Source organism: Globicephala melas, chromosome 15 (genome assembly GCF_963455315.2).
Source record: "Globicephala melas chromosome 15, mGloMel1.2, whole genome shotgun sequence".
In the NCBI taxonomy this organism is placed as follows: domain Eukaryota; kingdom Metazoa; phylum Chordata; class Mammalia; order Artiodactyla; family Delphinidae; genus Globicephala; species Globicephala melas.
This window is the reverse complement of record NC_083328.1, coordinates 63,971,881-63,982,425: the sequence shown is the minus strand read 5'-3', so window position 1 is coordinate 63,982,425 and position 10,545 is coordinate 63,971,881. Positions and strand designations below refer to the sequence as shown.

The window sequence follows — 10,545 nt, the reverse complement described above, 5'->3', positions numbered from 1 at the left end:
GCCTTTGGTGCCACAGTGGCCCTGCCGAGTGATCTGTGACCCTGGTGCCAGGCCAGTGCTCTGGGAGTCCTGGGAGCTGGCTGCAGTGAGTGGGTGGCCAGGCTCAGCGTGGGGTTGGGGCAAGGGTTGCTTGGGGCCCACAGTCTGGGGTCAGGATCAAGGGTGCGGTGTGGTTGGGACTGAGTTTGGGGAGTGTTTGGGCCTGGTTGGGACTCATTCGGGGCTGGCTCAATCTGAAGTTGCGATCAGGGACTTGTGGGGCTCAATTTGGAGGCAAGAGGAGGGGTTTCATGGGGCTCTGACCAGGGCTCGGCTGGAAGGGCCCTGGAGCCCCGATAGGGGCAGAGGCCTGTGGGAGGTTAGGCCTCCTGGGCCAGTGCAGGATCCCTGTAGTGCTCAGTGCTCCCTTGGCTCTGATCTCAGACCTTCGTCAGGCACTGTGGCTGGCTGGCTCTGGGTGACCCTTAGGGAAGGCAGCAGGACCAAGCGGGGCCCAGCACCTCCTCCCTGCTGGGGTCAGGTGGGATGTGTCCCGCCCTGGCCTGAGCCCCATGGAAGGTCCAGAGGCCAAGGTCCAGCTCTCTTTCTGCCCCAGACCCACTGGGTGACCTCAGGCAGTTCCTGTCCCTATTGACTCTCTGTTCATTCAACCATTATTTCCCCTCCTTTTATGCTCCAGGCACCGTGGTCAGTGTCCCCATCGTTCAGATGTAACAGGGACCCCGTCTGCCTGTCTCTTGCACATGTGGGCTGTGAAAAGCTCTGGCTTGCTGTGCTGCTGGTCATGTGGCTGAACTGACCCTCCAGCTGTGGCGGGTACAGCTCAGAACACACCTGGTAGCTGCCTGGAGCTGCCCACAAGGAATCCATTCATTCTCATCTCCATCCCTGAGCTAATGGGATGAGCCCTTCTCACTGTTCCCAAAGCTTCCCTGTTCTTCCAGGACCACCTGAGTGACCCTGGAGATCCAGGCTGTGGTCCTGAACACTGTGACCTTGACTGCTGCCCCCTCAGAGGCCCAGACCCCCCACTGGGATTTGCTGTGGTGATTCCTGTGGGTCCTCCCCACTCTGCCCTCTCCCTCCCAGGAGGGCTTTTCCCCTCAGCACCTCTGTCTGCTCCCCACTGCTGGTCTGGTCTCAGCTGAGCCTTCCCTGGGCCAGGGGCTGGGTTGGAGAGGATCAGGGCGGCCCCGGGGGATGGAAGGAGAGGGTGGGAGGGCGTTTGGGGCATGGGGGCTCCTTTATTTCACCCCAGTCACAGACACACAGACCAAAGGCAGTGCTCAGCCTTCTATTAGACGTTCTGCCTCGCCGAGACAAACACCCACCCTACATGCACCTTCTGGAGTGCACTCCCGGCGGGGTGGCGCGTGTTCTGGTGGCTGGGCAGGGTGTAGGGGACAGGACTGGCATCCTGTCCTCTGAAAGGGGGCCTGGGTGAGGTTCGCGTGCTTGTGGCAGTGGCTGGGGAAGGGTTTTCATGCCCTGCACAGGGTTGCACGTGCAGCGGTGTCCCAGACCAGGACGCAGGGCCCTGCCCGTGGGGAGCAGCCTGGGAGTGGGCGGGCAACAGCCGGGGCCTGGGCTCTCTTGAGGGGCCTTCCCCTGGTGCCTCCAGGTCCAGCTTCTGGCCCAGTTCCCAAGAAGATGGGGTTTCCTTGGAGGGTCACGGGGGGAACCCCCGCCTCACGTTGGCTCCGCCCCTTGCCTGGCACTGCACTCTCTCAGCCTGTTCCCTCCACTGGGAGCTGGGACCCTAACCCCTCAGAGGGAGGATCCTCTAGAGAGGGGCCTGTGGGCTCGCGGGTTTGTGGGCAGAGCTGGTGCAGACAGTGTCTGAGGGAGCAGGTGACTGGGACGCGGGCCTGGGCACAGGGGGGCTGGGCTGGCCTAGTCGTCTTTGTCCTTGGCGCCATGTTTGAGGATGCGGGTGAACTCCACGTAGTTGAAGTTGCCTTTCTTATCAATGGGCGCCTCGCGGTACATCTCATCCACTTCCTCGTCTGTGAAGCGGTCGCCCATGGTGGTGAGCAGCTCCCGGAGGTGGTCCTCGTGGATGAAACCTGGCGGGGGGGGGGGGGGGGGCGGGGCAGGGCCAGGGCCATGAGACAGGAACTCGGGCCAGGACACACCTAACACCCTCTACCCCCGGGGCCCCCACCAGCCCTTTCAGACCCCAGAGAGGCCAGGAAAAGCCACAGCCCTGGTCTCTGTTCAGTTCAAGGTCGCCAGGGCCCATAGGGAAGAGTTCCGCCGTGGGACTGTCGGCCAGGTGGTTCTGCAGCGGACCTGGGGCTGGGGGGTGGTGCTGGGTATGTCCTGCTTTAAGAGCCTGAGCCCCAGAGTTCCACTGCCTGAGTCTGAATGCTGATCGCCCCCTTCTTTCTAGCTGTGTGACCTTGGGCAAGTTACTTAACCTCTCTTTGCCTGTTTGATCTGGAAAATGGGGGTGGAAATATACCGAGCTGGTAGGGGACTGTGATGGCGGGAAAATGTCCGAACACGCTTAGGCCAGTGGTGTGCCTGTGGCCCCCGAGGAGCTGCTGGAGCAGCTACTGCCAGCATCGCTCTGGCCTGTCCCTGGGAGACACCGGCTGTGAGACAGAAGCCCTTTGGAAGATTCGAGGATGGGGGCTGGTTTCTGTACCTCGTTGGCCAGAGGGCCTGAAATGGTTTGGTGTCTGGAAGGGTAGAAAGCAGAGGCCTGGTGTGTTGGGCCAACAGGTGAACTAGGAAATGGGAAAGCTTGGTGGATGTGGGCTGTTTTAGTCTCGCATTTGGGGGAGAAAACAAGAAAGTAGCCTAGCTTTTATGGTTCTGGCAACAGAAACGGGCGATTTCTGTTCTGGCCTTTGGGGGCAAGCGCGGCCGGGTCCCCCCGGCATACGTGGGGGTGCCCTGGGGGAGGTGTGCAGGCCCAGCCCCGTCCAGGCCTCCATCCAGAGGCTGCCGACCTGAGGCCTCCTCGTCGAAGCAGGCGAAGGCGTTGCGGATCACGTCCTCGGGGTCCGTGCCGTTCAGCTTCTCCCCAAACATAGTGAGGAACATCGTGAAGTTGATGGGCCCCGGGGCCTCGCTCATCATGCCCTCCAGGTACTCGTCCGTGGGGTTCTTCCCTGTGGTGGGAGGGCCATTTGTGCCTGCTGTCCCCTCCCGTCCCCTCCCTCCTCCCTGTCCCCTCCCTTCATGGCCCCACAGACAGGAGACAGTACGTTTTGTAAACTGTAAAGCATGTCTCTGGGACGGCCGGCTCTCTGACTGCTCCCTCCCCGCTCTCCTGGCAGGTGGCCTTGACCACTTTCCTCCTCAGGTCTGGGGTCTGGATGTCTGCCACGGGTAATGCTCACTGAAGTATAAGGGCCCCCATCTGCTGACCGCTCACGGCATCCCGTGCTCCATGTGCCTTATTGCTTTAACTTTCACCACCTGTGAGGTCAGCAGGCTTATCCCCCTTCACAGGTGTGGGACCTGAGGCCCAGAGGTTAGGACTTGTCCTTAGTCACACAGCGAGTAAGGAGTAGAGCCAGCATTTGAAGCCAGGCAGCCAGACCCCAGGTCCCAGGCAGTTTTGAAAGTAGTTAAACCAGTGAGCTTTGGTGCCACACAGGCTAGGGTTTGAATCCCAGCTCTATGCCTGTTTCCCCTGCCTCTGAGGAGAACTGTGAAGGTGAAGAAAGCAATGGCTGTAAAATGGGCAGAACAATGATTGGCATTGGCCCTGTGGATTTGAGTCAACTGCTGGTTCAAATCCCAACTCTACCGCTTAGTAGATGTGTGACCGTGGGCAGATTACATAACTTCTCTGAGCCTCTGTCTCCTCATTTATAAAGTGGGAATGATAATCACACCTACCTAATAGGATTGCTTTGAGATTTAAGATAATACCTGCAGACCTGCTTCTTGTTATTATTTTATTATTTGCTGCTCTTATTTTATTTTATTTTTTTTTTGTTGTTGTTGTTTGTGATACGCGGGCCTCTCACTGTTGTGGCCTCTCCCGTTGCGGAGCACAGGCTCCGGACGCGCAGGCTCAGCGGCCATGGCTCATGGGCCCAGCCGCTCTGCGGCACATGGGATCTTCCCGGACGGGGGCACGAACCTGTGTCCCCTGTATCAGCAGGCGGACTCTCAACCACTGCGCCACCAGGGAAGCCCTGTTCTTGTTTTTTAACCTGAGGTTCCTTTGTTTTTGGGCATGCCGGTGTGGCATGCAGGATCTGAGTTCCCCGACCAGGGATCCAACCCATGCCCCCTGCAAGTGGAATTGTGGAGTCCTAACCACTGGACTGCCAGGGAATTCCCAGAGGATGATGTTCTTAACCAGAGGCCATGATTGATCTGTGGACTCACTGACACGAGCTACAAACAGGAGTGAGGATTTTTCTGGGTAGATGCCCAGGCCTGTCATCAAGTCTCTGGGGTTGAGGGCCCCGGGTGCAGGCGCTGCCTCAGAAATGGAAAGGAGTCTTCGTGTCCCTGTCTCCTCTGAGCCTCACACACTCTGCTCTGTCCCCATGGGATGGCTGAGGCCTGAAGAGCTGTGACATGGGGACTCACAGCTCCTCCCCTCGCCAGGCCTCAGTCCTCCTTCCTGCCGGTGACCTCCTCAGGGAGGGAGCCTTCAGGTGAGTCTGGCCTGAAGCTGGGAGGGGTGTGGTGCCGAGCGTGGGCGCAGTGTGTGATGTCAGCTCTCCTGCTCCCTCTACATTGCTTGCTCCTCCCACCAGACACCCTGGGGGTGCACACAAGGGCCACGGTCACCATTGCACAGGAGGGGAAACAGGCACAGAGCGGGACTGCCCAGCTGTGAGGGGCAATGCCAGGGCCTGACTCAGGCCTATCTGGCCATAGGCTGCTGCCTCTACTGCCAGAGACCACCCCCTCCCCCAGCCAGTGTCTGGTCCAGATGCTCTCACCTGGATGAAGGGGGCACCAGAAACTTGGGTTGAGGGTGGTTGTCTGTGGCTAGCACATGGGGAGGGATGTGGAAGCAGAGCCACAGGCTGGGGGCTGGTGTCTGGAGGCCTGGCCTCTGGGCCTCGGTTTCCCCATCTGAGCAATGGTGAGATGCACTAGATTCCTGAGCCCTTTCAGCTCTGATTCTGATTCTGGGGAAATCACTGGAGTCAGCCTCTCAGAGCCTGACACAGGTGACCTTTAAAGGAGGGGGGCAGATACCCTGGCCTCCCTTCTAAGGCCTCAGTTTCCCCACTGTACAATGGAAAGTCCATGCAGTTCAAACTTTCTTGTAGTTGCTGATCCCTTTCTTTAAAGCAAATGGTACCGGGCAGCCCAATCCACAAATCTGCCTGAGGCAGTCCTGCCCTGGAGTGGGCCTGTCTTGGTTCAAGTCCAGTGGCAAACTGCTCTGTGCCTCAGTTTCCCTACCTGCTAAATGGAGAAAGTGATGGCAGCTACTCTCCAGGGTGGGTGCCTCATGTCAGTGCACAGGAAGTGTTCCGTAAGGGATGAGCAGCCCCACTGCCTGCTCCAGCTGCAGCCCTTGCTGGGCCCACTTGGACTCCCACACCCCGCCCCTGCTCACCCAGCGAGGCCAGCATGTCATGCAAGTCCTCCTTGTCAATGAAGCCATCTCGGTTCTGGTCAATCATGTTGAAGGCCTCCTTAAACTCCTGGATCTGGGACTGGTCAAACATCGCGAAGACGTTGGATGTGGCCCGCTGTGGCCGCTTCTTGGTGGTCTTGGCCTTGGCCCGTTTACTGGACATCTTGGCTGCGGGCGTGTGGGGCTTTCCTGTAGGCAGTGGGTGTAAGTGGGAGAGCCTCCTGTGACCCCAGGCCAGAGAATCTTCTGGCCTGCCCCTGCTCGGCTGTCAGTGCCTGGGCCGGTCTCCGTGCTCCCATAGGCCTGGGGCTTCTGCCACCCAGCTCAGCATACAGCGTTGGCCCTGTGTGATCTGAAACAACTTCCTCTACCTCTCTGAGTGAGTATACTCATCTGGGAATGGGGATAGGACTGCCCAGCCGAAGGGATTAATTGACTTAGTGCCCAAGAAGCCCCTGGCATGGTGCCCGGCACAGAGGAAGCTATTTTTGCTGTGACTGTTTGGGTAAGACACTTAGGATTGGGTTCGGTGCCAACCATTTCCGTGCTTTATCTCCTTTAAGCCTTAATAGCATTTACACTGTCCATCTCTCTCCGGCTTACAGGGTGGGTTGCCTTGTGAGAGGCTCTGAGGCTCCCTGCCCCCACCAGCAGGAAGGAGCTGGGTCAGCGGCACGCATTCCTGACATTCCTCATCCTCTCCTCCTCCCCATCCCTCTGCCCTCCCTCCTCTGGAGGTTCTGGAAGGCCAGTGCTCTGGGCAGTCTCCTTTCCCCCCACCTGTCCACACTTGACCAGCCCCTTAGGGTGGGAGATAGACCTGATTTGGGCCCTACCCCTTGTTCTCACTCCTCAGTGCTTATAGGAGCATAGAGATCCCCCCCGGCTCAGAAGCCCAGCTTCCTGTCACCCTTGTTTAGACCTGGCCTCCGAGCCTGTCTCACCCATTGCATACAAACCCAGACACTTCACCTTGAAACCCTTGAGGGTTCCCGCCATCCCCTCCCCTCCCCCAGCAAGTCTTGGCCCCTCAGCCTGGCATCAAAGGCCCTGTGTGAACCCCTCCTGCTCTGCTCTCTGACTGGCCATGGCATCCCTCATGGCGTCCCTCCTGCCATCTATGTCTGCTCCCCAGACCCCCCACCCCCGACTTTCCTTCTTAGTCCTTCCCCCTGGAATGCCTTTCCTTCTCCAGCCCAGTTCTTCAGGCAGCCCTTGGGGAGCAGTTCCCCCACCCTGGCTTTGACAGTAAGCACTTAAAGGTCTTTCTCCCTCACAATCAATCAGGGCTGGTGTAAGTCCCCTGATTTAAACCTCAGCCCATGGTGGTGCTCATAGATGCTTGTTTAATGAATGACTATGAAGGCAACTGCAGCCAGTCTGCTGGCCCCACTGTACAGATGGGGAAACTGAGGCCCAGCAAGGGGCTCTCCCTGAACCCTTGTCAGGGCTAGTGGGGACTGTGCCCCTGAAGACCTAGGGTCATGTGCCCCTCAGCTGGGGCGGTTGTGGGCCTGGCCGAGGCCCCAGGACTGCTGCCCTCTTTCCTCTGCCCTGAGTCCCTTTGTTGAGGATCTGCAGGAAGCCTTAAGTGCTCCTCGATCTGTCGCCAGGCCTGTATCTCATGACCCTGTTCAAGCCATTTGCCGTCTTTGGCCTTTGAGATCTTAAACCCTGAGCTGGGATGCTGGCCAGCCCCAGTCCTTCCCCAGAGCCACGGCTGCCTATAGTACTGGGTCCCACTGGACTGACACACCTGGCCCTCAGGGTTTCTCCTGTGGTTGCGGGTGGGTAGACAAAAGCCTTTCCCACCCTTGACCTGGGTGGGAGTGGGATGGCGCTGTCGGCAGGGCGTGCCACCGTGTCCTGTGGTTAGTGCTTCGAGGGCCACTCCGGCCCTGAGCCAGGTGTTCTCTGGGAACTTTGACTCATGGCACCCACAGAAGGCAGCTGAGGAGGAGTCCACTGTGCCCAGCAGAGGCTGTGATGGTTATCATCACTGTCACCCCCCCCCCCGCCCCCCGTAAAGTTCTAGGGCAGACGTGGCAGGATGAGAGAGAAAGCCGCGACCAAAGGCGGGAGTGGCCAAGAGCTCACCCACTGCTCTGATACTAGCTGGGCTCCCCTGCCTCCCTGGCCACCCCATCTCCACCCTGTTGTGCTGAGGGGCCGTGACAGGGCTTGGAGCACTGAACTGTACAGTTTGTCCATCCCAGCAGTCTTGGGAAGCAGGGTGGGGAGAGTGGGGCGCCCCTCACCGTGCAATTAAAAGAACTGAGGCCTGTGAAGTGGTGTGTCCATGAGAGGGGTAGAGTCCAACTGGAAGCCAGGACCTCTGGGCTAGGAGTGGGTCTGGGGGTGGCAAATGGCCTTTCATGGTGGGCGGATGGCTACTGAGGGGCTGAGGACTCTTTGTGACCAGAGGCAGTTTCCAGTCTTGGCTGAGGGACTGGGGTCAGAGACAGGCTGGCCTCTTAGCCCTGGAGCCGTCCCCTCATCCTCCTGGGAATCCTAGCCACCGGCGATCCGATATCGCAGGTACTTGGCCTGCTGCAACTACGTGCCACCTCCCCCTTTCTGGTGCCTGAAATCCCACCGTAACAGCAAAGACAAGGCCTGTGTCCCCCATTACCTCATGGTCCCTATGGCTGGCAGTGCCAGATGCCTTGCTGGTAAGCTCACCTCATCTGAGGCAGTTATCTGACCCTTTCCTGCGAGCAGCCAGAGCAGCTGGAGGGCTGGGGAGGCGCGGGGACCAGGTTCTGAAGCCCAGGTCCTTGTCCAGCCGGGGGGCGGGGTGAGCCCGCAGAGGGCCCCTGGCGCAACTTCCCCACCCAGGCGCAACTTCCCCACCCAGCTGGCCCAGGTGGGCAGACGGCTCAGAGTGGGCAAGCCCCAGGGCGCAGCACACAGCCTCGGTGTGTGTGTGTGTGTGTGTGTGGACGGGGGTTACTCCGGTCTCCATCCCTCTCTCCTGCCCCAGGAGATGGGGGATGGGACACGGACGCTCTGGAGGACACACATGGGTCCCCTAGGGCAGGGAACACCGGCAGCCACACGTCCTCCCGTCCTCCCGGGCATCCCGAGTCCTGGGCTTGGCACCTCTAACTGCACAGCAAAGGGTCAGGGCCCGGACAGTCTTCCCTGGCCATAGGCCCACTGGTTCCCGGAGCCGGGAACAGTCTCCCTGCTGCCCGGACCCAGCCAGAATCCCCGTCAGACCGAGCAACCTCGCAGCCCCAGCCAGGCCCACGAGCTGTCCCTGCCCAGAGGCCCTCCGACACCTCCCTGCGTCCCCAAGTTCGGGCCGCGGCTGTCACACCGCCCACACTAGACCACCCGGGTCGCCGGGCTCCCACCTGGTGCGGAGAAGGCGCTGGCTCGGTGCGCGGAGCGGGTGCGGAGCCGAGGCTGGCGGGCCGTCGGTGGGGTCCGGGCTGGGCGCGGCGGGGGCGCGGGGCGGGGCGCGGCGCCGGGCCTTACAAGGCAGAAGAATGTGCGGCAGCGGCGGGATGGGGGCGGGGCCGCGGCAGCCCGGCCTTATTTGGCCTCGACCCACGGCCCCGGGAGGCGGGGTGTTCCCGGGTGAACCCCCAGGCTGCCAGGGCCTTCCCCATCGTGGACCGGGGAGGTGACGGGGGTGAGTAGGGGGCCTGGACTGCCCGGGGAAGGGGGTTTATATGGGCCGGCCCTTCGTCTCCTGCGAGGCCGGCAGAACATGCAGGGGCCTCTAGTCCTCAGACCCTACCCCCATCTTTCCCCCAAAGGCGCGCTGCCCGGCCCATTCCCGGGGGAGGGCCTCCTTCCACCAGGCCAAGTATGGCTTTTTTCCAGTCCCAGAGAAGAGGCGTGTCAGAGAGAACCCACTATCCTCATACAGAGCCAGCAGTCAGCCTCCTGGGGTGTGGGGCGCACATGAAAGTTGGGTAGGACCGTACTGGGGACAGCCCACCTCAGCCAAGTCATTCTTCTCTCAGGTACCCTCAGTTCCCTCACCTGTAAAATGGGAGTGTGGTGGTGAGAATTCAGTGAAAGAGTGGCCAGAAAGACCCACGTAGACCCTGGGGAGCCAGCGAGAGGAGCAGGGGCGAGCGGACCCCCGGAGCATCCTTGCCAAAGGGGCTGCACCCCCTCTCCCCCTCTTGTTGGCCTGAGTTGGAGGATGGAGTCTGGAAGGACAGACCCATCCCCTCTGCCATCGGGCATCAGGTCCATCAGTTTGACCCGTGAAGCAACACCTTACCCATCAGCCCCTACCTGGACTCCCGTCCTGCTCTCTCTCCCCTTTGATCCAACACGGACATTCCCAAGGGAACTTTTCAACGCCCAGTTACTCAGTCTGTAAATATTAACTGACACTTGCTACCTGCCAGGCACTGTGCTTGGGTGCTGGGGTAAGTACTCAAGTAATTGCACTCAGGAAGCATTTGTTCTTGTGGAGGGAAGTACCATGAACAAGTGGCTCCATGGCTTGGAGGGTAGAAATAAATGCCTTGAGGGAGAATAAAACTAGGTGAGGGGAGAGAGAGTAACAGGAGGTGGGGCTGCCTCCCAGGAAGGGACATCTGGGCAGCGCTGAAGGATGTGAGGGAGTGAGCCAGCCCAGAGAGGCTCTGAGGCAGAAGCCCTGTAGGGGGAGCTTGGCCAGGTCACGGTCAAGGAGCAGCGGGAGGTCAGTGTGACTGAGGGGAGGGGGGTGGCAGAGGAGGTCTGAGAAGCACTAGGGACATAGCCCGGGGATCCTTGTGTTACCCCAAAACTGGATTTGCCTCTTGGTGGGTGTCAAGCCAATAGACACTAACACGCCAAAGATCTGGAGAAGGAAGGATTTATTATTACTCACAGCCAGTAAGGAGAATCTTACTGGTGACCTTTCCCAAAGCAGTGTTTCCCTGAACAGCAAAACGGGGGAAGTTTTAAGCTAAGGGTACATGCATATTCATGAAGGGGCTTGAGCAGAGCAGAAATCCGCATGG

General features: G+C 59.8%; 1 protein-coding gene across 1 annotated transcript; it reads right to left on the bottom strand.

Annotated features, from left to right (window-relative positions):
- Positions 1 to 1,280: 1,280 nt before the first annotated feature.
- MYL9 (myosin light chain 9) lies at positions 1,281 to 9,041 on the bottom strand. The gene is made up of 4 exons (XM_030830680.3): positions 8,929 to 9,041; positions 5,549 to 5,758; positions 2,958 to 3,119; positions 1,281 to 2,066 (listed from the first exon to the last, which is right to left on the bottom strand). The coding sequence occupies exons 2-4, from the start codon at positions 5,730 to 5,732 to the stop codon at positions 1,894 to 1,896; spliced, it is 519 nt and encodes a 172-aa protein (XP_030686540.1). The 5' UTR covers positions 5,733 to 5,758; positions 8,929 to 9,041; the 3' UTR covers positions 1,281 to 1,893.
- Between the last annotated feature and the right edge of the window lie 1,504 nt (positions 9,042 to 10,545).

Excerpts from the sequence above, each read along its gene's own strand:
- MYL9 (XM_030830680.3), bottom strand. The coding sequence starts at position 5,732 with ATGTCCAGTAAACGGGCCAAGGCCAAGACCACCAAGAAGCGGCCACAG. Across the intron at positions 3,120-5,548 it reads TGACATGCTGGCCTCGCTGG|GGAAGAACCCCACGGACGAG; the intron begins GTGAGCAGGGGC and ends CTCCCACCACAG. Across the intron at positions 2,067-2,957 it reads CTTCGACGAGGAGGCCTCAG|GTTTCATCCACGAGGACCAC; the intron begins GTCGGCAGCCTC and ends CCCCCCCGCCAG.